General features: G+C 48.0%; 1 protein-coding gene across 3 annotated transcripts in view; it reads right to left on the minus strand.

Moving 5' to 3' along the window:
- RNLS (renalase, FAD dependent amine oxidase) overlaps positions 1 to 19,980 on the minus strand; it is a 261,871-nt gene extending 241,891 nt beyond the window's left edge. For all 3 annotated transcript variants that reach the window (XM_082268172.1, XM_082268171.1, XM_082268170.1), the window contains exons 1-2: positions 19,819 to 19,980; positions 2,261 to 2,366 (exon numbers count right to left, since the gene is read on the minus strand). In XM_082268172.1, coding sequence (XP_082124298.1) covers positions 2,261 to 2,366; positions 19,819 to 19,936 — 224 coding nt within the window. In that variant the 5' untranslated portion in view covers positions 19,937 to 19,980. The remainder of the gene's footprint in view (positions 1 to 2,260; positions 2,367 to 19,818) is intronic.
- Positions 19,981 to 20,763: the final 783 nt, after the last annotated feature.

The following is a 20,763-nucleotide window of genomic DNA, read 5'->3' on the forward strand; positions in this document are numbered from 1 at the left end:
GCTAGAATTATTGTTCTCTTTCGGACAACCGCGACAATACCTCACGTGTGGTTCGATCAACATATACATGCAGGAGTAACATATGTGTTCGCATTTGCACGTAAGCACAGGGGGGGGGGGGGGCTTGTTTTACTTTTTTTTTTTTATACTACACTTCTTTTTTAGATTACCTTTATTGATAATCACAAGGGATGCACATCATTCCTTGAGACAGGATGGATCGTGACAGGTCCTCTTTATGGAGAGATCTCTCATCTGTTAGACCCCAAATCTCTCCTCGTACCTCCACATATCGGTCTGATCGGCTGCTTTCCTGGCCACTAACGGCCAGGTAAACAAAGGCAGAACCGGAAGTTCTGCCACTTCCCCAGTACTTGTCGCTTCCCGTTTTCCTCGGGTCACACAGAGAGAGAGAGAGAGAGAGAGAGAGAGAGAGAGAGAGAGAGAGGAACAATGTCAGTTGCCGCCAGTCACATTGCTCCTGGGCTCCACGATTGGAAGGCAGAACTCAGGAAAAACCGCAATGGCGGCATCAACGGGAGGGGCAACTTCATTTTTTTGCTTGCTCATTTCAAGTCACGGGAATAGCACGGGCGTCCTGCGTTTTGCAAAGATTCAGGATCGCGGGCAGCATCGTGGCATTTCTGCCCGCAATCCGATACGCCAGTATGTGAACAGAGCCTTAAAGCTGATCTTCAGCTTGTACTGAAGTCTAAATAGCTTGTTTGGACCAACCTGGTCCAAACAAACTATTACCTTTATTACCAGACAGCTGCACTGTGTAAACTGTATGTAGTCTCGGCTACATAAAAAGTACAGCACTGTGCTCAGGCAGTGGGGTCGGAATTTGCCATCCCATCATGTTCCTGGAACAAAATCGAGTTGGGCTAAGCACTGCCCAGCCAGCCATTTACACGGAATATATAAAGAAGAGGATTATAGATCCACAAGAGTATCTTATAGGAGGACACTAGCGGTATTATAGAAAAATGCACAGCTTTATTTAACCAATAAACAATCAAATGTAAAATACACTACCACCACTACAACTGGATTAAAACATGACAATGTTGTCAAAGCTGGCCTAGCAGCTGCTAGCACCACCCCTTCGTTCACACACTTGTACACACACCTACTGATAGAACCAGAGGGAAATATGGAAGTCCATTTACAGGGAGCTTTGTATTCTACTATTAATATTAATCCTCTGATTGGCTGAGTCGGAGAGGCAGGCAGATGATGTTACGATCTTCAACTCAACGAATCAGAAGAAGCTTTGTATTAATCAGAAGAAGCTTTGTATTAATTCATAGGATACAAAGCTCTGCGTAAGGCTGAGTGCAGCTCACCCTGACTCAATTTTGTACCAGGAATGGGAAGCTCCCATCCCACTGTTGGAGCACAGCTGTGTATACTGTATGGAGCTGAGGATACACAGCCTCTGCATGTCTCAGTGAAGGTAACCATTCCTTTGGACCAGCTTGGTCCAACCTAACTATTTAAACTTAAAAATATATATACATTTTTTTAAAAATAATTTTATTATATTCAACTTTTTAAATAATATCCTGAATTTAAATGAATGTTGGCCATTATCAGCACCTTTCAACGCAGTGTTTAAAATCCTGCTTGCTGCATTTTTGGTCAGTAAAAAAACCGACCAAAAAATACACTTCCCCATTGAAATGCATTCAAAACACAGCAAGAATGCATCAAAAAAGCACCCGTGATACATTTTGGATGCATTATTTTGAGTCATATGATCTATGAATAACACACCATAAGCATGGCAAAATCTCTGTAAAATAGCGGGCGCTTTCAGCAGCCATTTTCGGCACAACGCTGAAAACCCTATTTTCAGGCTCACTTAATTGAACAAGCGGAGGTTAGAAGCTGATTGGTTTCTATGCAGAAGTGAGCCTCATTTTTGGCTCTCCAGCTTTAGTAAATAACCTCCACTATGACAAATACTCCATGTCCGTACATGCACTTTAAAATGACTAACAGGTTTGTTTAAAAAGATGGCATTTAAATGGGAAAGACACTTTGCGATGCCTTATAAATTCAGCAGCTAGGTTTGGTTTTTAAAAACCGTGCCTTGAAACTATGATCTACATATGCTAGCTCAATCGTCAGATTTATGTTATGAATATGTTTATGTTTATGAATAAATCTGCCTTAGTAAATAAAAGGGTTGAATTTTACAGAGCTGATTAAGTTATACATGTAGCATATTTTACACAAATATAAAAAGTCTCACAGTTTGTGCCTCTGAGCATAGTCCGGGGTGACAGTAATGTACTGGGCTCCCAGGTCAACTGTGCACTTCGGGTCTGAAGGACAACGGCTGGTGGACATGCGCCCTCCTAAAAGAAAAGGGGAAAAAAATGCCAATTTAAAACACAGGCACTAGAGTAGAACTTTACATCATTATATTTATGACCTTAAAACAAAAATAAAGTCGTATTTTTTTATGCAATCCATCTGAAATTGCAAGGTAAATAAAGCGAATACATACATAATTAGGACGATTGCTCACACATGCCATCGGTATATGTGGAATTACACCCCTACATACATTCTGCTGCTTCTCCTGAGTACAGGGATACCACATGTGTGAGACTTTTTGGGAGCCTAGCTGTGTACAGGACCCCGAAAACCAATCACCACCTTCAGGTTTTCTAATGGCGTAAATTGTGCATTTCACCTCCGCAATACCTGTCAGTGTTTCAGAGGCCCTGGAATTTCAAGATAGCACAAATGACCCCATTTTGCAAAGTAGAAACTCCAAGCTATTTGCTGAGAGGCATGGTGAGTCCATGGAATATTTTATATTTTGCCAAAAATCCCGGGAAAATTATTATTATTTTTTTGTTTGTTTTTTTTTTTTTACACAAAGTTGTCACTAAATGATATATTGCTCACACATGCCATGGGTATATGTGAAATGACACCCCAAAATACATTCTGCTGCTTCTCTTGAGTATGGGGATACCCCATGTGTGAGACTTTTTTGCAGTCTAGCCGCATACAGGACCCTGAAAACCAATCACCACCTTCAGGCTTTCCAAGGGCATAAATTGTTGATTTCACTCCTTACTATCTATCACAGTTTTGAAGGCCATGAAATGCCAAGAAAGCACAAAACCCCCCCAAATGACCCCATTTTGCAAAGTAGACACTCCAAGCTATTTGCTGAGAGGCATGTTGAGTGTTTTGCAGATGGTGGTGGTGATTGGTTTTCAGGGTCCTGTACGCGGCTAGACTGCCAAAAAGTCTCACACATGGGGTATCCCTGTATTAAGGAGAAGCAGCAGAATGTATTTTGGGGTGTCATTTCACATATACCCATGGCATGTGTGAGCAATATATCATTTAGTGACAACTGTGTAAAAAAAACAAAAAAAAATAATAATTTTCCTGAAACTTGTGGCAAAATATAAAATATTCCATGGACTCACCATGCCTCTCAGCAAATAGCTTGAAGTGTCTACTTTGCAAAATGGGGTCATTTGGTGGGGTTTTGTCCTATCTTGAAATTTCAGGGCCTCTGAGACTGACAGGTAGTGCGGAGGTGAAACGCCATTAGAAAACCTGAAGGTGGTGATTGTCTTTCGGGGTCCCGTACACAGCAAGGCTCCCAAAAAGTCTCACACATGTGGTATCCCTGTACTCAGGAGAAGCAGCAGAATGTATTTTGGGGTGTAATTTCACATATACCTATGGCATGCATTAACAATATATCATTTAGTGACAACTTTGTGTAAAAAAAAAAAAAAAAAAATTGTCACCTTCCTGAAACTTAGGGCAGAATATAAAATACTCCATGGACTCAATATGCCTCTCAGCAAATAGCTTTGGGTGTCAACTTTTCAAAAAGGGGTCATTTGGGGGGTGTTTGAACTGTCCTGGCATTTTATGCTCAATCTTAGCCACACATCACCCACTCTACTAACCACTTGAAAACCAAGCCTTTTCTGTGACTTTTTGCTTACAAGAAAAGAAAAAAAATTTTTTTTTTTACTAGAAAATTACTTTGAACCCCTAAACATTATATATTTTTTTAAAGCAGAGGCCCTACAGAACAAAATGGTGGCTGTTGCAAATTTTTTTGTCACACTGTATTTGGGCACAGATTTTCCAAATGCAATTTCTGCAAAAAAAAAATGCTTTTTTTTCAAATTTAATGCACAAATACACTATAGAATTCCAAATTGTTTGGTAAAATTTAAAATATGATCTTATGCCGAGTACATAGATACCAAACATGACATGCTTTAAAAATTGCGCACGCCTGTGCAGCGGCAACAAACTACGTACATTTTTAAAAGCCTTTAAAAGTCTTTACAGGTTACCACTTTAGACTGTAAACAAACACAAAATAAGAGGGCGCACCAGCCTAGCGCATTATCCTCAGTAGGCTTTTATTAATAAATTGTTAAAAAATGTCTACTCACAAACAAGTGATGTAAACAAGCATATCAAATCCGACTGACAACGTCCATAATGTTGGAGTCCACTGTCTAAGTCGAGGAAATCGGCTGACGCGTTTCGAGGCGGTACCTCTTACTCAGAGCCTAGGCCACCCCGGTCATAGAGGGCAGCAAGGTCTAGCCATTTGGGGATGCCAAGTGAGAGTCCCGTAACAGAGGTTGTTTGAGAACCAGGTTCTGAGTGCAGGAGCAAGGTGCAAAGCACCACTTTAGACTTACAGAGGCGGTCTACTGCAAGAATTACTGCCCTCGACCTGGCGTTCGCGGCGATACCTCACATGCATGCTGCAATTGCGGTTTACATATGACACTAGACTAACGCTTGCGTGCACCTTTGCGTGCAAGCACGGGGGGACAGAGGGGCTTGATTTTTTTTATTTTGCTTTTTTATGTTATTTTGACACCTTTCCTTTAATTTTTTTTTTTTTTTTAAATCACTTTTGTTATCGCAGTGAATTTAAATATTTTTATTATTATTATACAGGATTTATATAGCGCCAACAGTTTGCGCAGCGCTTTACAATGTGAGGGAAGACAATACAGTTGCAATACAATTCAAAACAGGAGGAACAAGAGGGCCCTGCTCGTTAGAGCTTACAATCTAGAATCCCTATGATAGCAATCTGTAGTGACAGGTACTCTTTTTTTAAAAAAATTGGGGTCTTTTAGACTCTAGATCTCTCCTCTGACCTTAACGCATCTGACCACACAAAAATTGGTGTGATAAAATGCTTTCCCAATAGCGCTGTTTATTTCTGGCGAAACAGAAGTCATGAAATGCTTGTAGCTTCCGGTATCTTAGGCCATAGAGATGATTGGAGCCATTCTCGTCTCCACTCAACTTTATGGTTTGATAATTGAACCACCGTCTGCACTCTCGGGTTAACCGGTGGGACAGGAGAGCCAGAGAAAAACCACGGAAGGCGGCGGGGGGATTAGTCCCTTCCCACTGCTTGTAAAAGCAGTCTAGTGGCCAATCATCCGCTAGGATTGCTTTTACATGCAAGCCGACCGCTGGCTGTAAAAAACGATACCAAGATGATGCCTAAATCTGCAGGCATCATCCTGGTATAACCACTCAAAGTCCAGCAACGTACCAGTACATTGCTGGTCCTTGTTTGGCATATATTGTAGGGTTTTTTTTTTCATGCAGCCTGTGGGCTGAACGAAAAAAAAGAGAACCTAACAGAAATCTCTACAAGAAAATTGTGCAGAATACCCACCATTAAGTGCCCAAACATCCAAACCCACTTCTTAATGGTGGGTATTCATGACAAAATTCCATGTAAACCTAATGGTATTTTAACTGCAGTGGTGAAATCACCTACCACAGAACTGCCATCAGAGGTATCCATATATGCTGAGCGCAAACGCTGTTTGTGTCAGAATATATAAAATCGGTGTGGCAGCCGATGAGTGTAAATGCAAAGCAAACTGGTTAACAATAGAATGAAAAACAAAGTACAGTAAAAGTACAGTAGGAAGAGTAGAAGAACCGAAAAATAACTCAAAAGACAACTGTTTTTGGCCTTTTTATTTTATAATTTCTTTGTAACTTTTGTAACTTTCTATTTTTTTGTAATTTTTTTTTGTAACTTTTTGTAATTTTCTTTTTACACTTTTTTTTTGTGAACTGCAACTTTCCAGGTTAGGGTCTCTCGAAATGTCAGAGCCATCGAACATCTTTCGAGACCCTGTGTTAGTGTGCCCTACACTATGTCATGCTGTACCCTACACTAATACTCTACTAGTGTATAATAGCGACGGAAACATTCCCCGATGCAGAGACCAGGTTGGTCAGGACAGGTGGGACAATAATAGCGGGTGTCACGCCTAAATCCACGTCTGCTACAGACACGACATCGTCTTTGGGGGTATCTTTGGGTAGGGGTACTCGGGAGGACTTGTGGAAAGTGCCTCTCATGCAGCCAGCTCACTGCATCTGGAAGGGGAAGTTGGGCAGGAACACCTCCTGGATACAGGTAGGCTCCGATGATCTCTTCCTGGAATTCTCGGAAGGATCCAGTTCGTCCTGACGCATTGTATAGCACAAAGGCATTCAGCATAACCAATTGGAATAAACAGACACTTTTTTGTACCAGCGTCTGGCTTTATGGGCAACTAAGTACGGGGCCAAACCCACCCATCCCATATTAAGGTTATAGTCGTGGACACAGAGGGGTTTCTCCATAACACCAGTTGCCGTAGGAATTTGGACCGTAGTGTCTGCGTGAAGGGAGGACAGAACGAAAAAACATTCCGTGTATCCCTCCACTTCACTGCAAGCAATTTGTCCATTTTCACGCAGGCTCTCTCCCCCCGACTAAAACGGGAATTTGCAAGCCGTTGGGGGAAGCCCCAACGATTAGGTCGCACGGTGCCACATGCGCCAATTTGTAATTCGAGCAGGTGACTAAATAGTGGCACGCTTAAATAAAAATTGTCCACGTACAAATGGTACCCCTTTCCGAATAAGGGTGACACCAAGTCCCAAACTATCTTGCTGCTGTTCCCTATGTAGTCTGGGCAGTTGGGGGGCTCCACAGTCCTATCTTTTCCCTCGTAAACCCAGAAACTAACTGTATAGCCTGTGGCCCTGTCACGCAGCTTATACAGCTTGACCCCGTATCTGGCACGCTTGCTGGGAAGATACTGTTTCATAGCAAGGCGGCCAGAAAAGGTAATCAGGGACTCATCAACGCAGACAACTTGTTGGGGGTAAATAAGGCTACAAACCGCTGATTGAAGTGGTTTACGAAGGGCCAAATTTTGTGGAGCCGGTCATATTCAGGGTCTAGCCATGGACGACAGATTTCATTGTTGCTGAAATGCATAAACCGCAAGAATTTGCTTGTATCTCGCCCTGGACATGTACGTAGAGTACACACACATATGGTGAATTGGGCTAGTGGACCAATATAACCGCATGCGCCAGGGATCTGCGCTGTCCTAGACTAACGCTAACTAATGTCACCTGTGACACTAATAATAGTGTTCAGAAAAAAAACTGTACACTATAAAATTGACACTGTGACAGGGCAATGAAGGGGTTAACTGGGGGTTTATCTTTATTGGGGGTGTGGGGGGGGCTGGCAAGACTCTAAACCTACTTGGGACAGAAAGTACTCGCTAGCGCTAACTGAAGTCACAATCACGCTATCACAGATTTACAGAAAAACACTATATTACCTGTGTATAGTGTGCAATGTGACAGGGGGTAAGGGGTTAACTGGGGGTGATCAGGGGGTTAAATCTTTATGGGGGGGTGGCGGGTATCCTAACCCTAAAAGGAGTGGCCGCAAGAGCTAAACCTGATCACAAGTCACACTAATACAGGTACATAGGAAAAACTGAATTTTTGTAAAATCTTACCTGTAAAATTCCTTTCTCTGAGTCCTCCGACAGTCGCCGCCTCTTCATATTCGTCACATATGGGGTATTAGACTTTGCTCCGAAGGAGTAGCTAGGCAACAGAATATGTTAACAATAAAGCTTTAACATATCCCACCCTCAAGGGGTGGTCCCCTCAGTCAATACCCTCCTACTTCCTGCAACCATATCTCAGTTTTAGTGGAATAGCAGTAGAGTACACAATCAAACCCCAAAAGAGGGGCGGGGGCGGCGACTGCCGGAGGACTCAGAGAAAGGAATTTTACAGGTAAGATTTTACAAAAATTCCGTTTTCTCTTACGTCCTCCGACAGTCGCCGCCTCTTCATATTCGTCACATATGGGGACGTCCCAAAGCAGTGCAAACATGAGGGGTGGGAAACGCATTCGCGCCGAAAGGCAACGCAGTCTCCGCATCAAAGAAGGAACCTTACCAAAGGAAGGAACCAGCTGGGCAACAGCAAAAAACAAGTGCTCAACAGGAGCAACAACCCAGGAAAAGACAAAAAACCAGGGGATACAAAACTTATCCCAACAGCCAGGAGTCCCCAACAAGGGACCCTAGGGAACAGCCGCACTAAGAACCTTGCGGCCAAAGGAAGCATCCGCCGATGCCTGAACATCTACTTTGTAGAATTTTGTGAAAGTGTGCACGGTCGACCAAGTCGCCGCCTTACACACCTGGGCTACAGAAGCCCCATGACGACAGGCCCAAGACGTACTCAGAGATCTAGTCGAGTGCGCCCTCACAGGCACAGGGGGAACCTTCCCCTGCAAGGCATAGGCCTGTTCAATGGTCTGCCTGATCCATTTGGCGATGGTAGAGGCCGAAGCCGCCATGCCCTTCCGAGGACCCTCTGGAAGAACAAACAAGGAGTCCGTCTTTCGAAAAGACTCAGTCGACTTAAGGTAAACCCTTATCGCCCGAACAACATCCAGAGAGTGCAATCTCACCTCCTTCGGATGTTTAGGCTTCGTGCACAACGAAGGCAAGACAATATCCTCATTAAGATGGAAGTCCGAAACTCGTTTCGGAAGAAAAGAAGGATTAGGTCGCAAGACCACCTTATCCAAATGAATAACCAGGTACGGAGACTTGCAGGACAAAGCCGCCAGCTCCGACACTCTGCGAGCCGAAGTGATCGCCCCCAAAAAGGCGACCTTTTTGGACAACATAGACAACGAGATCTCCCTGATCTGTTCAAAAGGAGCACGTTGTAACACAGACAGAACGAGATTCAAGTCCCAAGGGGGCAGAGGATCCCGCCTCGGGGGAACCAGATGCCGCACACCCTGAATAAAGGTGCCAACCAATGGGTTGGAAGCCACGGGACGTTGAAACAGAACGGCCAGAGCAGACACCTGACCCTTTATCGTAGCCAGCGCCAAACGCTGATCAACACCCGTTTGAAGGAAAGACAGCACACGGGACACCGAGTACGTGCGGGGTGAAAACCCCCTGGACTCACACCAGGCAAAATAGGCCTTCCAAGTACGGTAATAAACCTTCCCCGAGGAAGATTTCCTCGCATTGATTAAGGTATGGACGACCTCCGGAGAGAGACCCCTCTCCTTCAGGACCTCGGTCTCAACAGCCAGGCCGTCAAAGCCAGCGACTGTAAAGCAGGATGGTATATCGGTCCTTGAGACAGTAGATCGTCTCGAAGAGGCAGACGCCACGGGGCGTCGACCGCCAGATTCACGAGGTCTGCGTACCAGGACCGGCGAGGCCAGTCCGGTGCCACAAGAATCACCGTGCTGCGTTCCGAGTGTAACCTGCGAAGGAACCTGAACAGCAACTGAATCGGTGGAAACGCGTACATCAGCCTGTACTGATGCCACGGGGCCACTAACGCGTCCGACGCGTCTGCCCGAGGGTCGAGCGTCCTTGCCACGAACCTCTTCACCTTGTTGTTGAGGCGAGACGCGAACAGGTCCACATCTGGAAGACCCCACTTCGCGCACAACGTCTGGAAGACAGCCGGATGGAGAGACCATTCCCCCTGATCCAGGGTCTGGCGACTCAGATAGTCCGCCTGCCAGTTCTCCACTCCCGGAATGTGAACCGCCGTTATCGCCGGGACATGAGTCTCGGCCCAAGACAGAATGTCGGCCACTTCTCGAGCCGCTCGGGCACTCTTGGTGCCCCCTTGGTGGTTGATGTAGGCCACCGCCGTGGCATTGTCCGTCTGCACCCGAACCGGGCAACCCTGCAGCCGGTCCGTCCAGCGATGAAGACAGAGACTTATCGCATGCAATTCCAGAATGTTGATCGGAAGGGAAGACTCCCCCTCCGACCAAGTCCCCTGAGCGGACAGAACGCCCAGAACTCCACCCCAGCCCGACAGGCTGGCATCCGTGGTGATTACCGTCCACGAGATCGGACGAAACGACTTGCCCCCGGACACCAACGGGGACTGGAGCCACCACAGAAGGTTTTCCCTGGTGCGAAGACTCAACGAGATCTGAAGATCCAGAGATTGAGGTCGCCCGTCCCACCTGGACAGGATCTCCGCTTGGAGACCCCGCGTGTGAAACTGTGCGAAAGGAATCGCCTCGAAGGCCGAGACCATCAATCCCAGACATCTCATACACGTCCGCAGAGACGAGTTCGGAACGTCCCTGAGGGACCTGACTTCCTCCCGGAGAGTCCTGAGTTTGTCTTCCGGCAGGAAGACCTTCGCCTGCACCGAGTCCAGTATCAGTCCCAGATAGGGGAGACGAACCGACGGACTCAGTGTAGACTTTGGAAAATTTATCGTCCAACCAAACTCCTGTAGAGTTTGCATCGTGACAGACAGGTCCTCCTCCAGACCCTGGCTGGTCGCAGACCGAACCAGAATGTCGTCCAGATACCCCAGGACAGAAACGCCCTGGGCCCTCAATAATGCCAGAACCGGTGCAAGCACCTTGGTGAAGACCCGCGGAGCCGAGGCGAGACCAAAGGGCAACGCCACGAACTGGTAGTGATCCTCCGCAATGGCAAATCGAAGGTACCTCTGATGACCCTCGAATATGGGGATGTGAAGGTACGCATCCTTCAAATCGATGGAGGCCATGAATTCCCCCGGAGCCAGGGCAGCCACCACCGACCGCAGGGATTCCATGCGGAACTTGCGAACCCGCACAGAGCGGTTCAGAGCCTTCAAGTCCAGAATCGGACGAACCTTGCCCTCCTTTCTGGGCACGGTGAACAGATTGGAATAAAACCCCCGAAACCTGTCCCGATGAGGCACCGGAACCACCACTCCCTGAGCCCTCAGGTCCCGCACCGCCAGGTGCAGGTCCCGCAAGCGCTCTGGAGACAGTTGAAGATTTGAGGGAAAAAATCTGCTCTCCGGCCGAGAGAGAAACTCGATCTTGTAACCAGATCGAACGATTTCCAGAACCCATCTGTCCCGCACACGGGCCAACCAGGGCTGAAGAAAACCGAGCAAGCGTCCCCCCACCCCAAAACTGGGTGAGGGCGCCCCTTCAGGCCGAACTGTTATGGGCTGCAGGTCCGGATTGGCCGGACTTCTGTTTACCAGACCAGGGCTTCTTCTGAGAGCCTTGACCTTTGAACGGTTTGCCCTTGTAGTGCGGCCGAAAGGCACGAAAGGACCCCTGAGGGGGTCGAAAATTAGCATGCTTCTTCCCAGAAGCCCCCTTAGCCTTGGGGAAATGGGGCAAGAGAGTGCTCTTACCCCCGGTGATCCCCTTAATCAACACATCCAAGGACTCCCCAAAAAGGCGAGACCCATCATAAGGCAGATTGGCTAAGGTCTTACCTGAAGATTGGTCCACCGACCAACATTTCAACCAGACCAGGCGGCGAGACAACACCGCCACGCTGTGCACACGTGCAGCCAACGGAATCAGGTCCAGGTCCGCATCACACAGATACATGACACCCTGGTGGATCTGATCCACCATATCCAGGGTCGCCGGCGAGGCCGAGTCGGCCACTAGGACGCGCCTAAGCATCTGCGTCCAACTTGCGATCGCCTGGGCCGCCATGAGAGAAGCAAACAGAGCCTTAAGCATAGAACCCGTAACAGAATAAGTATGACGGGCAAGAGACTCCAATCTCCTATCCGTGGCATCACGGAAAACAGGGGAACCCTCTGCAGGAATCGCAGTGGCTTTGTTCAAAACCGCAATTGCATGATCCACTGGTGGAGGCACACACCACCTTTCATCAGTGGCAGGCGAAAAAGGATAACGCAGCTTGAATTTACTCGGTACCGCAAAAGGCTTGCGCAGATCGCGCCATTGATCCTTAACAGCGCGCTGAAAATCAGCATTGCAGGGAAAAACCTGCGGCGTCCTGCGTTTCCTCTGCGTCCCATAAGCCGCCAAGGCAGCGGGGGGACACACTTCGTCCTGCAAACGCAGCGTTTGCTTAATGGAAGCAATCAACTCATCCATGATTGCAAGCTCTTCAGGCGAGCCAGGGGGAGAATTATCAACCCCCTCAACTTCAGCCTCCACCTCAGACCCCACTAGATCAAGAGAGGAGCGGGACCCCGATAAGGAGGCCCCTGCCAGAACAGCCCCATCACCTTCACCCTCAGAATCAGAGGAAAGAGCAACTCTGGGCCTTTTAGTAGATTGAGCAGCCACCAGCATTTGCACCTGAGCAGCAAGGCCAGCCACAAGTGGCTAAATCCCCCCCTGGGGGGGAAACAGCGGTCCCCTGGCTTTCCACCAATACTGTAGGAAATTTGCCCTCCTGAGAATCCATTGCCCCTGTAATGCCAGACAACCAAGGGTTAACTGCCCCTTTTAAGCAAGCGCGGCAAGCGCAGCCCACCGCACCACACTCAAGCACAATGAGACCCCCACAGGGAATATGCAAACTGAACACAGGCAATGGATAGCAAGAACAGAAGGATAAAACCTGAGGAGACCCTCGCCGCCGCTGCTGCTGCCTCGATCGGTGTTCCAGGAAAGAGGAAGTGATGCTGCCAGGGCGCTTCTATGTAAGCCTATGGAGGCTACAAGAAAATGGCCGCCATGCATGTAAACCATGCGGCCGGAGCGGGTGTAGGCAAAATGGCGTCGTTTGGCGCCGAAACCGCCGCTCCACAGTGCATTAAAACACACATTACATTCCAATATCAGAATACATGTCAGATCGCCGCAGCGATCGCCGTACAGTGCCCAAACATGCCAAAAAAACATGCCCCACAGCACACAGCTTCTCACACTGACCAGTCTGACACACACAGTGTCATACAGCCCCCCCCCCCTTGCAGCCCACAGCATGCAGCCGAGAGATAGGGAGACAAGCAGTGTGAATAGAGGCAGGTTACACAGTCCCAGACTGACACCCCCCCAGACAGACAGGTCCCCACACAGATACACTTACCTCACATGGCGTGGGGGACCCGCACAGGCGAACAAGCCGCTGCACATGAGGCAGGGAGAGTCGCAATTCAAGACGCACAAAATGGGGGTTAAGAAACCGCACAGCGTCCAGTGAGGTAGCCACCTCACCAATCATCCCTGCACCGAACAGGGATGGGTCGTTCACTGTGCCAGGAGCGTTACCTGGCTGAACGCTCGATGGCAGACTGGGAAGCCACTGACCCACGACCTGCGACCAGGGGGATCAGCCCGAGACCCAGTCCGCATGATCCTCTTCGTCCGAAGAACTAACTAACGCTGACAAAATAACAGCTAAATAAAGGTAGAGAGAAAAACTCAAACAAAATATTAAAAAGAAGAAAGAGTCTGGGACAGAAAGTCCCAGCACAGAGAGAGCCAGCCACTCCTGACAAGCTAGACATTAAAACTGAGATATGGTTGCAGGAAGTAGGAGGGTATTGACTGAGGGGACCACCCCTTGAGGGTGGGATATGTTAAAGCTTTATTGTTAACATATTCTGTTGCCTAGCTACTCCTTCGGAGCAAAGTCTAATACCCCATATGTGACGAATATGAAGAGGCGGCGACTGTCGGAGGACGTAAGAGAAATGCTATATACTGTATACAGTGTGTGTTTAGACAGGGGGCGTAGGGGTTAACTGGGGGTGATCTAAGTTCTCAAATTGTGGTATGTGTTAAAAAAAAAAAACTGCACATATCAACCCAACTACATTTTATCTCAGAGGAACCCTTGAAAGAGAGTCATTGGGAAAACATTGGTGGTTGTAAGTTGGAATAAAAGGCCACACAGGGGTGGCCACAATGACATCCCTGCAGTCATGCAGCTAGCTCTGCCAAGTGGCCTGGGCCCTGGAACTATGTAGGCACCATCAAATGGGAGGTCATTTAGCCATAGCTCAAGGAACCCCTTTCCACTCCGGCTGAGGATGGGTGACTTAGGGCTCATTCACGCTTGCAGTTAAAGGGTAGTAAAACTTCTGTGGTAGAGACATTTTTACTGCCCACCACTGCTTCCTCTTTAGTTGCAGAGACAGCAGTCAGGGGAGTACACATGCTGCAGTCATGATGCTGTGCTTTACGGCCATAGCAGGAATTATACCCAGTCACTCTCGGCAGGCGTAGTGACTGGGGTCACCTTGCAAGTACCCCGCAGCCACGTGCAATGCACAATTCTATTTTACACACATTGGGTTGTTTTTAGTTTGTGGTGCTCAGATGCAGTGTAGCTCTGCATTAACCTACAATTCATGTCTGTGCGGCTGTGTGCTCCATCATTTCAATAGGCTCCCTACCCGCGAGAAACACAGGGAAAGAAGTCCCCAGCCCTTTATCTTAAAAAGAGCAGCGTGTTTCTCTGTGGATCGGGAACATGAGCGATTCTATGTGCAGTAATCTCAACCTAGCCATACAGTATACAATCAGAATGCACAATCTCCTCTCGGTCTACTAAAACTATGTCACATGAGGACACCCCTAGACACTCCACTCAATTCATATGCATTCAGGCTGGCCCTTGCACTACATAATTGATGGTAGATCTAAATCAGATTGTAATGTGTATGGTAAATTTAACATTAATTGAAAATTATAGCCAAAGTGATGGTTCACAGGAGTGCAGTTCATTATGCTCTCCTGTGACCTGTTTTCAGACGACACCGGGCTAAATCCCGCTGTCGGCTGACGTCACAGAGGTGGGTCCATGCTTGGAAAAGATCCCGACTATATGGTCAGGATCTGCCCAGATGCCTAGACCAGCAGCTGGCTCAGCCTCTCTGCAACCTGAGCCAGCCACTCCCACCCCCTCCACAGCCCACCGCTCCAATGGGGGGGGGGGGGGGACTGACAGTCACCAGCTCTCTGCTCAAAGAATGCTGAAGACCAAGCAATCAGTAGTCCCTGAGCCAGCATGGGAAAGATGCAGCATTGGATCAATATTGTATACATCTAGGCGATTGTAAATGTTTGTTTTTTTACAAGCCCATACTTCTCATTTACCAGCAGCATGCAATTATAAGATGCTGATGGTAAAGAATTTGTAAAGGCAGGTACCTGCTCCCACTTCCGGCTCAGTTTTCTGCCTCCCCCCTCCGCCTTCTGAGATACTTCACAGGTCCCAGAAGACTGTGGCCTATTCACAAAGCACAGCACACTTCGTGCATGTGCAGTAGGAAACCGGTTGTGAAGTCGCAAGGCTTAAATGTCGGTTTCCCTTAGTCACGATGGAGGCGCCAGCATCCCATACCTAAATGCTGCTGCAAACTGAGCCAGAAGTTTGCCCCGCCCTTCCTTTGTCCACAGGTCCCAGAAGACTGTGGCCCATTCACAAACTGCAGCAAGCTTTCCCGCATGCGTAGCAGGAAAGCAGCTGTGAAACAGCAGGGCTTTACTAACGGTTTCCCTTGGTCAGGATGGAGGCTCCTGCACCCGATTGAAGAATTGGCTTGGGTGAGGACACTGCTGGATGGCTGGACAGGTAAGTGCCCTAATATTGAAAGTCAGCCACTAAAGTATTTGTAGCTGCTGACTTACTTTTTGGGGGAGCCTGGAGCTCCTCTTAAAGTATAACTAAACGCAAAACTTTTCTTTTAGTTTTGGATAGAGAGGCGAGGGATAAGAACATCTGGCAGGTTTTATTGATTCTATGACCCCGGTAGGGAGATTCAGCCTCTTCTTGTCCTGTTTACATTATCATTGAAAGAAAATCCCAATTCTTGGGTTGTCCCCAAAAAAGTAATAGAGGGGAAATCTTCCAATGGGGACACTAGTCAAGGGGTTGTAAACCCTTTTTTTTTTTACATAAAAATAACAAACATGCCTTTACTTACCTGCTTTGTGCAATCGATTTGCGCAGAACAGCTCCAATCCTCTTCTTCTGGGGTCCCCCGCCAGCGCTCCAGGCCCCTCCTCTTCATCGTGTGCCCCCACAGAAAAACACTTTCTTGGGGGCACCTGTGTGTGCTCTCTCCAGAGTCCCGCTGCTTCGTCCATTGAAACCCTGCTCCCGTGTCACAGCTTTTGAATGAAAGCAGCAGGAGCAAAGGGCTCCTGCTGATATCAATTTGTCCAATGAGGAGAGAGACCAAGGCTGGAGCCGCTGCACATCGCTTGATCAGATCTGGCTCAGGTAAAAAGAAGGGGGAGGGGTTTGGGAGGCGCTGCAGCACAGAAGGCTTTTCACCTTAATGCGCAGAATGCATTTAAAGCAGTGTTCCAGCTGGGGAAAAAAATTAAAAGTCAGCAGCTACAAATACTGTAGCTGCTGACTTTTAATATATAGACCCTTACCTGTCCAGGGAGCCTGCAATGTCAACACCCCAGTCGAGTTTCGGATCAGCTACTGCTGCCATTCCTTCTAAGGGAAACTGGCAGTGAAGCCTTTTCGGCTTCACAGCCCGTTCCCTATTGCGCATGCGCAAAGTACGCTGCGCATTTTTACTGGCTCGGCAGCGGGGGAAGGAGGAAGGGGCTGAACTTCCGAGGGACAGAACCGCGGCGCCGTCTCCCAGAAGAGGGGAAGGATATCTGTCAAAAACAGGTACCCGTTCCCCCCTCCCCCCTGAAAGGTGTAAAATATGGCACTGGAGGGAGGAGGAAGAAGATGAGCGGAAGTTCCACTTTTGGGTAGAACTCTGCTTTACGTGGAAAACCTTGAGGCTTTAAAACTGCTTTAAACTTGCAGGGATTTCATCTCACTTCCTGTTTGGCTATGGGACAGGAAGTAAGGGGGAATCTCTGCAATGGGGAGCAGATGGCAAAAAAATAAAAATAATCTCAGAGGTGATACACAATCCAAAATGAGAAATAAAAATGTATCTATAGTTCTACTTTAAAGCAGAGCTCCACCAAAAAGGAAAAGCACCTTTTTGGGGTACTTGTCAAAAAAAAAAAAAAAAAGGTACCCATTCCCACTTCCAGGTAAAATTGCCGCAAATGTTGTACAGCAATCTCCTAAATGTTCGGCCCCTCCTCCCTTCTGGGGAACACACAGCTCCCTAAGACAATTAAGACCATTCAGAAAAGCGCAGTAAAACTTGCGCATGCGCAGTAGAAAACTGCCTGTGAAGCCCTTAAAGAGGAAGTAAACCCTCCTCTGCAAGTTGTACCTATAGGTAAGCCTATAATAAGGCTTACCTATAGGTACTGTAAATATCTCCTAAACCTGCACTGTTTAGGAGATATTTACCTTACATGCAGCCAGTGACGTCACTGGCGCATGCGCTCTGAAGGATCGGCCGCTGGTGCCATTCCTTCAGAGCCCCGTGCCGTGACCGTCAGCTCCTGAGCGTGTGCGCGGGAGTGACGTCGCCGCGGATCCGGCCAATCAGATGGCCGGATGCCGCGATCCTGGAAGACGGGTGACTGACCATGTCGCCCGTCATAGAGGTAAGCGGGCGGCATGGTGGGGGCTCGTTCTAAGGTAAGTATTTCATAATGAGCTAGTATGCAATGCATACTAGCTCATTATGTGTTTCTCTTTCAGGGTGAAAAAAAAAATAAAAATTAAAAAAAAAAAAATCGGGTTCACAACCTCTTTAACCACTTGCCTACAGGGCACTTATACCCCCTTCCTGCCAAGGCCAATTTTCAGCTTTCAGCGCTCTCACACTTTGAATGACAATTGCGCGGTCATGCTAAACTATACTCATATGACATTTTTATCATTTTTTTCACACAAATAGAGCTTTCTTTTGGTGGTATTTAATCACCTCTGGCTTTTTTATTTCTTACAAAAAAAAAAGAAAAAAGACAGATAATTTTGAAAAAAAAAAAAGTTTTTCTTATTTTCTGTGAGAAAATTTTGAAAATAAATACATTTTTCTCCTTCACTGATGTGCGCTGATGAGGCGGCACTGATGGGCACTGATAGGCTGCATTGATGGGCACTGATGAGGTGGCACTTATGGGCACTGATGAAGTGGCACTGATGAGGAGGTACTAATAAGCCGCACTGATGAGCACTGATAGGTGGCACTGCTGGGCACTGAGAGGCGGCACTGATGGGCACTGATGGGTGGCACTGATGGGCACTGACGGGTGGCACTGATGGGCACTGATGGACAGCATCATCAGTGCCCACACTCAGTGCCCATAGTGCTGCTAGTCAGTGCCCATCAGTGCCTAGATGAGCAGGCACTGATGGGCACTGAATGGCAGCACTATGGGCACTGACTGTGGGCACTGATGGGGGGCACTGATGGCAGGCACTGTGGGCAGTTATGGCATTTTTTTCCCCCTCTTGTGTAATCAGGGCACTGGTGATCAGTGCCCTGATTACATTCCTCTGTGTCCCCTTACCGGTGATCGGCTCTCCTCTTCCTCACACTGCAGTCTCTGTGTGAGGAAGAGAGCTGGCGATGAGATGATCTCATATGTTTACATATGAGATCATCTCTCATTGCACAGTCCGATCACGTGGTAAATGGTGATCGGCCATTCACCACGATCTGTGATTGGCTGTGTCCAAGGGACACGGCCGACACAGATTTTCCCCGATGCGCGCTCGCGGGAGTGCCTGTCACTGGGAGGCCATTTAAAGACGGCCTCCCGGAAATTAGAGCCCGCGCTGTAGCTATCTTTCGGCTATAGCGCGGGCAGGAAGTAGTTAAAGAGTTTCGCCCCCCAGGAAAAAAATAAAAGATCAGCAGCTACAAAAAATCTGTAGCTGCTGACTTTTAAATATTAGAGCCTACCTGTCCAAGGTTCCTGCGATGTCAGCACCCAAAGCCAATTTTCCCATCGGCTCTCGGGTGCCGCCACCGCCATTCAGGGTAAGAGAACCCGGCAGTGAAGCCTTTCGACTTCACAGCTGGTTCCCCTACTGCACATGCACAAATTGCACTGCGCTTTCTGAATGGCCCAGCAGCAGAGTTAGAAGAAGGGGAGCTGAACTTCCGAGGGAAAGTGGGGAGGGATACCTGTCAAAAACAGGTACTCATTCCCCCCTGAAAGGTGCCAAAACGTGGCACGGAAGGGGGGGGGGGGGGAAGCATATAAGCGAATGTTCCACTTTTGGGTGGAACTCCACTTTAAGGCTTCATTTCCTGTTGCCCTTAGTGAAGATGTCGGTGTCTGCACCCAGAGCTGATGGGCAGATTAGCTTAGGATGCTGACATTGCGGGATACCTATAGTAAAGTATTTGTAGCTGCTGACATTTATTGTTTTTACAGGCTGGAACTCCTCTAAATATAGTGGGCCCATTCATCCATCATCCAACCACTACACATGTGCGGTTTTAGAAGCAGGTAAGCTCTATAGCAGAGATATGCAAACTGTGGCCCTCCAGCTGTTGCAAAACTACAAGCCCCATAATGCCTCTGACTCTAGGTGTCATGCTTGTGGCTGCCAGTATTGTTATGCCTCATGGGACATTTAGTTCTGCAACATCTGGAGGGCCACAGTTTGCATATCCCTGCTCTATGGAGAAGTGAGGACAGTGACCTTGTAGAGAGAGGAGAGCTGCTGTGAGGGAACACCATAGAGTCCTGTGTCCATATACATAATATGGAGAAGGGGAGGGGAGTCACAGCATGGTGTTATGTAAACATTGCATCCTCTCTATTACCTGCTCCCCGAGCTTTATCCCACACTGCCAGCTGAAGGCGGCCGGCCCCTTCCTTCCTCAGGAGATGAGCACACAGGCTCCCTGTCAGCCCTGCTCCAACGATCAGTATCCGAGACATGCTTGTCCTTTCACTCCTCCGAGCTCCGCCCCCAGCTGGCTGCACATGGACTGTCACTCATCGGAGCTCCGCCCCCAGCTGGATGCACGTGTAGGCTGCGGGCCAAACAAAACTTTCCCTGGGATGAGGCTCAGCTGAGCGGGGCACACTGTTCTGTCAGTCTACCCAGAGATCAGCTGACCTTCCCTACTGTAACGTTAAAAAACCATACCCCGTGGAGAAACCATACCCTCGTCACTTCCGGGCTGAAACAGCTGAGCAGCGCAGCAGTGCGCATGCTCAGAGCCCCGGATACGTGATTGAACATTAAAGAATTAGACAAGTGCGCATGCTCGGTGGGCATGAAATTCTCACGGCACTGTGTCTAATGTAAAACTTGCGGCGTTTACATTAAAACAGCTCATCTGAAACGTAAATCATCTCCGCTCTTCGCCCTGTCACTGCCCTCATCTCCGGTAATAAATATAAAAGCGGTGGCGGGTGTATGTGATGTAAATGTGACGGCGATCGCGGCTCCGTGATCCGCTTTTATATTTATTACCGGAGATGAGGGCAGTGACAGGGCGAAGAGCGGAGATGATTTACGTTTCAGATGAGCTGTTTTAATGTAAGCGCCGCAAGTTTAACTACCGTGAGAAATCCATACCCTCCGTAGCGGAACCGGAAGTGACGAGGGTATGGTTTTCTCACGGGTATGGATTTTTAACGGAACACCGTTAAAAATCCATACCCGTGAGAAAACCATACCCTCGTCACTTCCGGTTCCGCTACGGAGGGTATGGATTTCTCACGGTAGTTAAACTTGCGGCGCTTACATTAAAACAGCT

This window comes from Pelophylax lessonae (genome assembly GCF_965119305.1).
Source record: "Pelophylax lessonae genome assembly, chromosome: 9".
Lineage (NCBI taxonomy): Eukaryota > Metazoa > Chordata > Amphibia > Anura > Ranidae > Pelophylax > Pelophylax lessonae.